Source organism: Meleagris gallopavo, chromosome 2 (genome assembly GCF_905368555.1).
Source record: "Meleagris gallopavo chromosome 2, MGAL_WU_HG_1.1, whole genome shotgun sequence".
In the NCBI taxonomy this organism is placed as follows: Eukaryota; Metazoa; Chordata; class Aves; order Galliformes; family Phasianidae; genus Meleagris; species Meleagris gallopavo.
In genome coordinates this window covers 35802145-35815314 of record NC_139405.1, presented here as the reverse complement: position 1 = coordinate 35815314, position 13170 = coordinate 35802145, and the positions used below count along the sequence as shown (strand labels likewise).

Here is a 13170-nt window from a genome sequence, read left to right as displayed (position 1 = left end):
GGTATAAGGCATTAACAGCTTTTGTTTCCATGCAAGTACATGCAGCTTATATGTCTGTGTCATTGCTGTGCATTTGCAATCTATTCTTATAATTCCTCCTCTCTCTTCTGTTTTGTTCACAGCTTACATGCTGACACACTACCAGTTGTGTTTCCAAAAGAGGAGTTCACAGAACTACACAGTGCCTGACCCCACTAGCCGCTTTGATGTTCCTCCCTGGACCATGTAGGTAAAAGAAACACATCTTCAATATATCTTTCCAAGTAGTAAGCATATAGAGAAACAGCTGATTTTTTTTTTTTTTTTTATATAGCGCTCACTTTGCCAGCTTGGGTTCTTCTGGAGTTTATGGACCACAAAATCATTGAATATTGCTTTCCAACTTTGTGATGTGTTTTACTATGAACAGACATGCAGCTGTAGACCATCATATATCAATATGTGTTTGGTCTCTATGCCACATGAACTGGAAGTTGCTGTGCATGCTAGGAACACTGCAATGACTGTCATTCATGTAGGTGTACCTGAGCTAATTTCAATAGTAGCTGCAGTGATGCAAATTTTGGCTTAGGCACAAAGCCCAGTAGAGAAACTGAGTAAATTCTCAAGCAGTTGGCAAACCTTGAGCTTCTTGTTATTACAACTGCATAACTAGCAGAATAAGAGCCAGGCTGAACAGGTTTACAGGAATGAATCTCTAGGCCTGTTTTAAAAAGAATAGAACAATATAATAGTTTTGGCAAGTAGGAGAAAGATGCTTTCAGATTATTTCTGCTATTCATCTTGAGCTTCTGCAAAAGGCATCTATTTTTTTATGGATTTCAGATAAAGAAAAAATGTAGCCCATAATTCAGTCTTGCTTGTAGGAAAGAGTAATTTCCTGGAAAGTGTGTTTTCTCTTCCAGTTTTGATATACTACCTGGGCTTAGGTTCTCAGAAGTAATTTCCCCTGTAAAAATTAACTTAGGCAAAGAATTAGATATTTCCAGATAAATTGCTAGTATTTGTTAGCAGTTGTCTGGTTTCTTCATTGCATGTTTCACTGTTTTGTGATCTAGTTGCAGAGGTATTTAAAACTGTTTACATTAATTGTGATTTTGTAGGCTGAGACATTCATATCTGTCGTATTTGGTGTTTTTTTCACATTTCTTCCATGCTGATTTGTACTTTGTTCTTTGTTGTGTAGAAATGAAACATAATTATGTAACAGCGATTTATATGGTCTTATTTACACTTGTAGGCACACCCCTTACATGGAAGACTGCTCTTCTCACATAGTCACTTGAGGGACTGTGGCACTGACAGTTTATTGCGATTGTTGCTGGAGTGTGTTGAGATTTCAGTCAGTCAGTTCTACTTGTCTAAAGAAACCTTCTAATCAAGTCATTTCAGGAAATCATTTACATAGCATTCTGGTTGAATCTTTCTAGCTTTGAAGCTAGCAACAAGCAGCTCATGTACATCCTAAATCAAGACAAACCTCTAATTTCATATTCTGAAGTTACTACATAGTGTCTTGAGCAATATTACACAGTTCACCATACTTGATTATAGTTGTTTTTGCCTTTTGTGTTGTGTTGGCCATTTTCCAGCTTTAGTTAGATATTTTTATTTATTTATTTATTTGTTTGTTTGTTTATTTATTTATTTCCCCCCCACAGATTTTGAGTATGGTAAAGGCTTGTAGCTTCTTTTTTTTTCAGGTTAGTCTTTGTGAATAAAATCCTGAAAACATTTCTGTTTAAGTAATTAAATTGAAATTGTCAGTATTTGTAAGTGAGTTGCTAGCTCTAGATGGAAAAGAAATCTATGTTGTTTGGTTAGAGTATCCAAAATCTTCCTTGGGTTGGAGCTAAGGGGCCAGGAAGAAATCCCATTCATTATGCTGGAGAGGATACCGAGTCTGCAGTAAATGCTGTCCTTCGGTTTCAGAGGCACAATTGCTATTCAACAAGAAATGTTTTAATTGATGCTGAAATTGAGAGTACTCCAAAAGGACTGGAATTAACTATCTTTAGTCATACCCTAAAAGAAAAGTAAAAAGAAAAGAGTCCAAGTCATATAATTCATTTCTACAAATGTTACAGTGCACATCTCTCTCCCCTTGTAAGCATGTTTGTTGATTAGACTATAATATGACACTGGGATTACAGTGAGCATATAATAAAGTGTTAAAGCACCAATCCAGTTTATATCAACATAGCTTTCTTTTTTCCTGCTACTAATTTAACAATAACAAAAACCATTCATGCAAATATATCTAATGGATTGCTTTATGTTTATGCTGTTGTGCTACTTCTTAAGGAGTTACATATGTGAAGAAATAATTAAATAATGTGCTTTACCACCTGCAAGCGTGCAGTGCTTTAAACAGAGTTCGTCAGTTCATCAGAACACATTATACTATTTGAGAGGAGCAGCATTGTTTTGCTTAGCAAAGGTACATTAGCTCTGCTTTTTGGGCTGTCAGAATCATAAAATCTTACATTGAATGTGAGGGTAATGGTCGTTGTGACAGGCATTTGTCATTTAACACAAGTGATGCTTGTGCTTTAGGAGCTTTTAGCAAAAGATAGATGTTTGCGAAGTTTGTGGTACAAAATGACTCACTAATGCAAAGTTCAAAGTCTAAGACAATTGTGGTAACTTTCTAGATCATTTCTGATCTAGGAAGAGCCAGAGGAAATGTCTTGTATTGTTGTATTTTTACTTGTTCGCTTAGTTTTAGAAATTGATAGTAGGTTAGAAATAAAAAAATAAGTTTGACAAAAAGGATTAACCAATGCAAAGTGTATGCAATTTGTGAATATACTTGTCACAAGTTTATGCTGTAAGCAATTGTACGATCAGCCGGATCTTTCAGTGCTTATTTGTTTAGTTCCTGTTTATAGAGTCCCCCTTGAAATGACTTGGATTGACATTAGTTCAGGGGAAGCATCACAGTTTAAACCATTCTATATCTATAGCTTGTGTGTTGAGTTAATGAGTCATTCACAAGGCAATGAATGCTATAATGTTTTAAACAGATGATAAACGGCAGAAATCAATTTTCTACAGACAAATTCTTTTTTGTTTCTAGTTATTTAACAAAGTCTAAGTAGTTGCTCTTGACGGTGAGGGAGAACATAGGCTAGTGTTCAGCTCATTCATTCATCTTTGCTTATTTATTTTGAAACAGAATAGTTGAATTCCTTGGAGTAAAAAAGGTGACACAAAATGATCATTTGTAATATGCATCTTGAGAGAAAGCGTACATTTTATACTAGGATTAGATTTGTTACTTAAATGAATGATGGAACTATTTAGATATTTAAACTGAAGTGTACAAAATATATTTGCTCTCAGATATAATTCCCTGTAGGATTCAGCGTAAACAATTATTTCCTTACATACATTAACAACTCAAGTGGAGTGGTTATGTCTGAATTCTATTCCCTCTAGAAACTCCAACTTTTGCAAGGAAAATCTTTCAGTATCTTTTTTTTGGGAGAAGACTGTTAGTTTTCACAATTACACATTTCTATTTCCTCTGGCAATAACAACAACAAAAAAATAATCTTGGCTTTTCTAGTCACGTACTTCACCAGGCTGGTCATGTCTAACTTATAAGGGCTGACTAGTTTGCAGCTGTAGGTGGTATGTGAGATTCATGGAATTCATGAAGAGCATGATTTCCATAACCACTTCAAAGGAAATACATTATAAATAAAATACATTTCTCTAGGGGTTTACAAAACCATTCTGTTTACAATTTAAATTTCATTAAGCTAAGTAAAACAGTAAAATCCTCAAGGGATTTAAGTTTGAACTTTACATTACTTCCATTAATTGGAAGTATTTTACTGTCTCTCTAATAGTTTATTTTCTATTGAATACACACACACACATGCACACACATAAAATTAAAAGTATTGTCCTTATAACAGGACTCATTCTTTCCCATTCTGTGTTCCAAGTCTTTCTGTTCAGTTGATTGAAATAGCTTTATTCGCTTACCAGCCTTCATTTCTCACTACTTCATTTCTGGTGACCATCCCTATTTGGCAGATTTTCTACTTTTAAACAAACTCAAACTGACACAGACTCTTGACTAACCTGAAGTTCTGTATCACAACTGGAGAGCACTAGACTTTCTTTTGTTAGAATATTTTAGTCTACTCATCCAAACCACACAGCTTGTTTCTCCCAGCTTATTCTCAGAGGTAACTGTTATTCGGGGACTGGAACAGGAGGAAATCCATTTGTCTCCCTACTTTATAAAAGTAATTCAGATAGAGAGAGAATATTCTGTAAATACATGCATAGTGTATTTTGTGTGTGTGTAGAAATATGATTTGTTATACATCCAGTTTCCTTTCTTTTCCTGCTAGAATTGTATGCCTATTCAGTTTCAAACAGGATCTAAATATGGTAGTCCACTTTAAAGCATTTAAAGATAGTATAACTTCCAAGAGAGGATGATAGGATCAGTACTAGGAAGGTTTTAGAATACCTCAGAGAACTACTTAATTCTAAGAGTGATTTATTCTCTCTTCCTTTTTCACCCTGTGGCAAGACATCCAGACGGAACTTGATCAGGTTATCATTTGGAACAGCAAGGAAGACAAGACAGTAAATCTGTAGTGCCAGACTCCTCTGATATTCACAGCTTTTCAATATGGTTATCTGTAGAAATGATCTAAGCACATATAAGCTTACAGAAGCTGACGCAGCTTATATAGTAGAAGCAAGGCAGTCCCATAAGGGATACATTCTTATTCCTGTTTTAGAGTCATTTTTAAACCAGCTGCTAATTCCCATTTAAAACTTAAAACAAACTCTGTGTTTCATATGAATTAATTTCAAGTTATTTTTTAAAATGGGAAAACAAATTTTTCCAATTAAGTATTAGCATTATTGAAAATTTTTAAAAAAAAAACTACACACAAATTTTTCTCTAATTAATGAAATGTTTTCTTTTTTTAAAGAGCACATTTAGAGTGCAATATTAATTAAGCCAATGCTGGATTGAATAAAAACTTACTTACCTGAAGGTTTCAGGTTAGCTTGAGTAAATCTTGCAGGAAGGGAGGTAATAGAACATTTGACTCAAAACCTTGAATTTTGACTTTGTTGACTCAGAACCTAAAATTGTTAAGAGAAATGTAAGAAGGATTAGTCACAGAGGTCTAAAGAAATTATTTCTTCGGGATATTTTTTGAGATATTCATTAAGTATTAAATAAGTTTACAACTTCATTGTATGTACTTAGAAATCATTTACATTTCCTTTCCACTGTGAAAATTTCTTTTTTCAGTATTGTATTTCTGCATATCAAAAATAACTTTTCTTCCTTGTGTCACACAGTCACTGCATGATTGTGGAGGTAAGAATCTCTGTACCAAATTTACTATACTGTTTCAAATAGTAATCATTTTTTTTCTGTATTATTTCTAACTTTCTCCAAATGTATGCAAGTAGTTTTTATTATGCAAGTAGATTATATCATGATTATGTCAGATTCATTTCTTTCTTTTTTCCCATCCTTTGTCATTGACTTTACAGATAATATTGTAAGATTTAGTTATCATTGTCTATTTTGAAGCAGAGAACATAGGAGGAAAGGAAATGGTTCAAAAATAGAATCTGCATTTATGGTACTTTTTCTGCCTTTTTCCATTTTAGACAATAGATGAACAAATGATTAGAAAATACAGCTTTATCTTCAGTTCTCGGGCATGCTGTATTAGGAGTGCATGAAAGCTGGAGAGTTCACAGTCAGCACTGAGCAAGATGGTCAGTGCTGATTTGCTCAGTGCTGGGTGAATTACTAAGGTTATGTTTTCATGCCAGTACATATCTCCTGAAAAATGCTTGCATTTTATTGGAATGTTATTGCAGAGCTGATTTGACCAAATAAGGTGCCTAGGGCCAATGCCCTAAGATATAGCAACTCTTCAAACTGCACAGACTCAAGGTCAGCCCCTGTATTCATTTAAATGTAATTTAATGCAGAAGTTTGTGTATGATGAAAAATAAAAGAAGTTCCTTAGCATTCATTCAAAGCATTTTAAAATCTCTCCTTGTTCTCTCCTTGTTTAGTGAATTTGGAGTAAATGACTTTGATGGAAGCTCATTGATTCTGGACAGAATAAGTAGGTTCTAGTTTATCCTTACAGAATGTGCTGATACCCTGGTATGAGAGAAGATTTAGAAGGAAATTTGCTATAGCTTGTAGTGACTTTGTTGGGAAGTTCCTAAAATTTACTGTAGGAATTAAGAAGAAATTAGTAGCATGTGTGTACATTTTCCCACAAAAAATACTCCATCTCTTACAATTATTGCTATATTATATTGCTAATAGAGAAACAATACTGACAAAGTGATGAATGGCACTTAGGAATTTATATATCTTAGGTGTAAAATGAATGATTCACTACGATTCTTCAATTTCAAACTTCTCTCAATTTAATTAAATGATTAATTACTTAAAAAAGGATTGTTTCCAAAGTGGAGTGAAAAGTATTTGGAAAACCAACATGTGGCAGTTAATACATCTGTAATAGTTTATGTATCTCTGGTTGTAAAGTAAAGCAAAGGTTGAAAGGATGTCATCAAGAAATTTATAGGCATTGCTGATCACAAACTTGAACCTTGACCAGCAGCTAGATTAATTATGGAATTTTTTATGGAATCTTTGTGGCCAAATAATCTAAAAACAACTTTGTTGTTTATTTTAAAAACAACTCTGATAACACAGTGAAAAAATAAATATTCACAGCAAGCTGAGGTTAGACTGTTGCTTAAAAAAGCTTTCGCTTAAGCAACATTTAGCTTTGCTATGCCAGAAACTTATGTTGATACCAGATGTGATCTGAAGTTCAGATATGTGGTCAGAGCAGGACATTGTTTGGTGTCTCCTGAGCACTGAAACTCCTTCTCTTTGGAGTGGGGATGATGAGGATGAGGAGGCAGGACTGGCAGCAAGGGACTACGTCCCCTCCCTCTCCTCCTCCTCCTTTCATGAATTTTTGCTTCTCCCATGATTTTTTGCATTTTTTAGTTCAGTTCATACAGAAGGGTAAAAGGAGGAGGGCTCCAGCAGAGGCATACTGCATGGCCTTTATTTGACCATGCCAAGGACAAGAAGGTTGAAGTGCTGTCAAACCTTTAAAACCCAGGGTTGCTCAGTGCACCACAGCTTGAGTAGCTCACAGTGTGCAGAGCAGCCTGGGATGTGGTCAGGCATCCGCTGGTGTACCAGCTTCCCTATATCCCGGCCTCATCTGGCAAGTCAAAACTACTAAAATATGCTAGAATATGAAGACGACACTTCTCATGTGTATTTTTGCAGGAGAAAGTTTTCTTACATCATGCAAGGCAAGGCTGGAGAGTTTTAACAAAAACTTCTAAAAAATGTCACATATATATATATATATTATAAAGAATAATATATATGAGTATCTATTCGTGTATGTATATATATATATTATATATATATAAATGTCAAGTATATATGTCATATGTATATGCCCAAAGGATATCTGAGACAGGGTATTGCAGAGCTTTGACAGGGAAGTTGTACAACCCAGAACAAAGCTCTTGGTAGCATGGCAACTAGGACTCAATAACTCAAATGTCCTCTGCTTGTAGTTGTAACCTGAAGTCAGACAAAACATTCTCAAGATTTATTTCAGTTTATCTCTGAGCCCACTTTTTAGCATTTCCTTGTAGATTTTTCCACTGCAACATCTGTAGGATCTGTTGATCTGGATCTTAAGTTCTTTTATGTACTCATTGAACACTTCCTATATAACCATTAGATGACTGAGCTGCAAGCAACAGAGCTTGCAAGAGAAGACTTTTCAGGCTGATTTCTGATTTTCAGGTGAGCTCCCATCATGTCTCCTGTACAACTTTCCCTAAAATTACTACAGCGGTAGTGTGGCTTCACAAATGAATTTGAACAGCTAGAGGCTCTAGTGGTCTGAAAAACACTACCCAAGAAAATGCCTCTTTTCTACTTTTTCTACTTACTGTACACTGTATTCATTCCTAGCAATTTCTTTTCCTTTAAATAGCAGCCAATTGTGACTATTACTGACCATTATCTTTACTCTGTCTTTTGGGGACTATTTGGGTTATACACCTAAACATCAGCTGGCATCAAAAAAGATTTGAATAAGGACAAACAATTTTTCTTACTAGTCTTTTTAAGTGGAGAAAACTTAGAAATCTCAGGTCTACCAATCTATCTCCCCTTTTTCTTTTTAGCCTCATATTTTTATATTTGGCATTAGTAGATTTCTGTTAGCAATTTTTTAATTATCTGTAATTGCTGAAGACAGTGGGTATATTTCTTGCTGAAGTCAGTTTAGGACAAAGCATACAAAATGTTTACAAAATGTATAAAGACATATAGTTGGATATCACTGTATGCTTAAGTTAAATGCATAGTGCACGTGCAATTATGACTGCTTGCAGTATGTTTTAGTAGTTTAAGCTCTAAAAATGTGAACTCAAGCACTGTAGTAGTCATAATTATTAGTTTGCTGAGACTAAGAGAATTGTTGGAAAGGGACAATAATTAGTGGGGTATTTGTTGGAGTTTCTTAATCTTTCTAAAGAAAGTTTAAAATATCATTTTTAAATGAGTCTGTTTAGCTATGGCAATTTAAAGAAAAGAAGACAGTTTGAAGAAATGCCTGTATTCTTCTGGGCTCTGATTTCTGCAAATGCTGCCTGTGGAGTAGGACAGCAGTATCTATCATTTATGCTATCATAATGTCCATCATTTATGCTAACAAAGCTTCAAAATATTCATGACAAAGGATAGTGAACTACTTTTAAAAAGAGAAATATCCTCAAAAGAGTATTTAAAGCGTTTTGGATTTATTAAAAAAATGAAATCAGAGGAAAAGATATTGCATTTAACAACACTTAAAGAAGACAGGACTTCATCTTTGAAAAATCCACTGGAGTACTTCTATATACTGTGCTACACAGAATTTAATCTTCCGATGAAAGGATGAGGTGAGCCTACCAAAATTCAAGCTTGTGCTTCAAGGGAGCTTAGGTTTTTCTACATTAGTGATTATATCTCACAGCTATTTTCTCTGTCTATAAATCCCTCTACATCACTGCTTTTAAGAATTGTATACAAACTGTCTGTGTCTCAGTGTGGGAGTAAGGAATGACCATTATGTCAATGTCAATACTTAGCCAAGAGTATTGTGAGTCAGGTATTTGAGAAGAATACAAACAATTGTTTATTAGTTGCTTTGTTCTTCGTCCTTCTTCATTTAGAATACTTGCAGCAGAAATAGTCTATAGCTTTGAAATTTGAGTTCATTTTCCAGTGTAAAAATCCCAAAATATAGGCAATATTTCTTACATCTCAGATTTACAAAGTTCCCTGAAGGTAAAGATGAATGGATTTCTTTCTTTATCAGTGTATTTGTAGATGTATATCTATTTGTTTCTACATTTGCTCACGTGACTACAAGTTTAAAACCTAGATGCATCTAGATGCATTTATCATCCGAGGAGTATCAGAAATTTTCCATCGTAAAAGAGGATAAGGATAAATGAGACTTGAATGTTTTGGCTTCAGTACTGTTTCTTTTTCAAGTCTTATCTGTGATCTGATCACTAGTTAACTACCCGTGTAGATTTTTATCTACTCAGCCTCTATGTGATCATTTATCATGGATGGAAAATAATAACCAGAAATTTTCTTTTCATTAATTAAATATGTACGTTTGTATAAGAAAATAGACTACAAGTGGATTGATGTATTTGTTTACTCTATTTGTTTATACTATATGTAGTTATGGTATTTATAAGAAAGATGTAGTAGTGTCTTCATAAAAATTCTGGGGGGGAATAAAATTGGCTCCTTGATTTTTGGAGGTGCCTAAGGGAGTTTAAACTTTAAAAAAAAAAAAAAAAAAAAAAGATTATTTTTAGAATAAAATATTGTTTCTGAGGGTTTACTTATCCTTAATACCAAACTTAGTAGCTGTCACTAATAGCTGTGCTCAAGTTCTAAGTAAAGAATAGGCCAGAGAGGAGAATGTTGTGATTTACCAGGTGCTCCTAAAGGTACAGTATGTGTAGTGGCACTGCTCGAGTAGCGCATCCCCTTTGGATGATTGAGGAAAAGTTCATTTCCTTTTGCTCAGATCAGGATTGGTTCAAACAGCTTTGTGCCAGTGGGAGTGACACAAATCCAAGATTTTTCTGCCCAATTTACTACAAGCAGTTGAGTAGCAACAGTGGTATTGCCCTGGGAAAATATGTGCATTCCTTCATTTCTCACCTTTGTGCAGATTTACAGAAACCAGGGTGATCTGGATAGTCCTCCTTATCTATTTTTCATCAGAAAAAAACTCAAACACAATCAGCCCTCTTATAAAGGCTAACACATCCCTTAGAAAACCATGGACATCTGGCTTACAGTGACTGAATGAGGTTATACATGTGTTTCACAAACAATAGACTGAAAGAAGCAGAACATTTGTATGACACTTTTAATCTCAGAACAGTACAGATGACTTTTATCTGCAACTTTTGATAGTAACTGAATAAGAAGCTTGGATAAACTGTGAGAGATTGCCTCCTCAGATTGGCTCTCAGTAGGCAAGAGCTTGATAGCGCAGCTGTCTGAAGGGAAGCATGGCTCTGTTATCTGCAGTTATCAGCATCAAGGTACCTGTTGTTGTGGTTAGCCAGCCCTCTGGAGAGGTACATGACAAGTAGGCAGAGGCTAATATGCTCTAAGTTTCAGTGGTTTTAAAGTTGTTTAGCTAATTGTCATAGATCAATATTGCAAAGAAGAAATGCTGCAAAATCAACATGATGGAAATGTGAAAAGCATGATTTCATAGAACAAATTGCATTAGCATGTGCAAGCTGGCAAATAGTACAAGGGGATAAGCTTGTTGTAGTATGAAAATTGCATGACATGAAACTAAAGCTGTTTTATACCAGTCATTGCTCCATTTTAATAGTTGAAAAGTAAATTCTGGGGTAGTGTTCCTCAGAAGTCTTTAGAAACAAAATCACTGATAGTGATGCTATACTCAAGAGTCCTTCCTGATCTCTACGGTCTACAGTAGAGATATAGTGTGAATCAATCATTCTACATATATATATATATATTAGTATATATATATTAGTATATGTATATATATATTAGTAAACTATTTTCTACGGCAAGTGCTGAAATAGAATAACAGTTGAGCATATGGTAAAATTCTTAATCGGGGATTGTTGAGGGACGTTTCTAAATTTGTATCATAATATATAGTCTTATCTTCTAATCAATAGTGTTTGCAAACTTAAAGCACTTCTTTTTGTTATGGTGGTGATGTTGATTGCTAGCCAGATACTGTTCTTGATTTCTTTTAACACTGCCCTTCCCATAGCAATATTGAAGCATCTTTTGGATATTAATTATTATCACATTTACAGAGAACTGTGCTGCTGTTAGTCCTCAAACTTTGAGGATGCAGGTAGTCATAGCTTTTCTAATCTTTTTCCTGCTTTTCTTATTCATCATTTTAATGTAGATATGCTAAATTGATTAATGTGCTTACTACAAATCAACACACCATCAAAAGCTGTGTTTTCATCTGAATTGATGGATAATACTAGAAGCTGCTTCTGTGAAATTCCATTGAAAATCTCAATATTGGGCTGCTACCCATGTTCCCCATGTTCTCATTCTCACTCTCTATCTTTTCAATTCTGAAAGCCACAGAGATGACTGGGAAATATAGTAAATATAATGCATGCTATCTTATTCCCAAGTCAATTCCCTGCTTTTTGTTGATGTTGTCGTTAACCTAGTACACAGTAACCTAGCCTCAAAAAAAAAAAAAAAAAAGGTGGAAAACTTGATTTTGCTTTATTTTTTTTCATTTGTAGGGATTGCTACATTTTTTTTTAAGGGTTTGCTACATATTTTTTTAAGAAACATTTTATTGTATTTATCTCTGTGAAAAATCTTGCCTCTGCCTTTTTTTCTTAATGTTTTTTTTTTTATAAGCAGAGTTATTTGAAATCTGTTGTTAGATTCCATGTTTGCAGAGAAATTCTAAGAAGAAAAGGGCACATCCCAAAGGAGATAGCTCTATTTAACTAGAGTTAGGGCTAGTTACCCCAGTGATTAGATTAGCCAATCACACATACTTCTTTCTACAGCCTGAACTTCTGCATGATTTTCAGCTGCTTTAGTTGAATAGTTAAATAATATTTGTAGACTTTCTGATCCAAAACTACAGTTTTTTCCTAAAAAAATACTTTATAACAACACCTTAGCCAAAGTGGCTGAGCCAAGGATTGATCTGAAACAGACTGAATTCAGAGGAGTGGTGAAATGGGCAATTTTCCCCTCGCTCAGCTTATACATCTGTGGACAGATTCCAAGATCTGATGCTCTAGGCAGTATCACCTCTTCCAGAATTTGCATAAATTGAGAAGATTCAATCATGAATTATACATTTGATCCAGGTTTTGCTCTAGAGAAAACCAGAACCCCAAAAGGGAACACTTCAAGAGAAAGTTGGATTCCACATAATACATGGTTTCTGCCCTGTCTACTCATCCATTTTCACCTTCTCTTAGAAATCATAGAAGCATACAATATCCCAAGTTGGAAGTGACACACAGGGACCACTGAATCCAACTCCTGCCTCCACACAGGACCACCCAAAATTCAAACCATATTTTGAGAGAATTCTCCAAATGCTCATTGAACTGCAGTAGGCTTGAGGTCATACCATTGCCTTAGGGAGACTGTTCCATGCCCGACAACTCTCTGGTGCAGAACCCTTTCCTAACCCCACCTAACCCTCCCCTGACACAGCTCCATGCCCTTCCCTCTGGTCCTGTTGCTGTCACAGAGAGCAGAGCCCTCTGCTCCCTGTGAGGAAATATAAGCCACCACAGGGCCTCCTCTCAGACTCCTCTTCTCTGGGCTGAACAAGCCAAGGGACCTCAGCCACACTTCACACACCTTACTCTCTAGATCCTTCAACATGTTCACAGCCCTCCTTTCAATGCTAATAATTTTATGTCTTTCTTGTATAGTGGTGCCCAAACCTGCACACTGTGCTTGAGTTGAGGTCACTGCAGGACAATCCATTTTCTCTTGGCCACAGGAGCATAACTAGTCTGGGATCTCTT

The 13170-nt window shown here is 35.2% G+C and overlaps 1 protein-coding gene across 8 annotated transcripts in view; it reads left to right on the top strand.

Moving 5' to 3' along the window:
* The window catches only part of CHRM3 (cholinergic receptor muscarinic 3), a 257815-nt gene that overhangs the window by 138463 nt on the left and 106182 nt on the right, over positions 1-13170 (top strand). For 4 of the 8 annotated variants that reach the window (XM_085219656.1, XM_085219657.1, XM_085219662.1 and 1 more), the window contains one exon: positions 123-225. In XM_085219656.1, the coding sequence (XP_085075782.1) occupies positions 128-225 (98 nt within the window). In that variant the 5' untranslated portion in view covers positions 123-127. Of the gene's footprint in view, positions 1-122; positions 230-7588; positions 7868-13170 lie in introns of those variants that run through there. The other 4 variants (XM_085219658.1, XM_085219660.1, XM_085219661.1 and 1 more) reach the window with 3 other exon arrangements.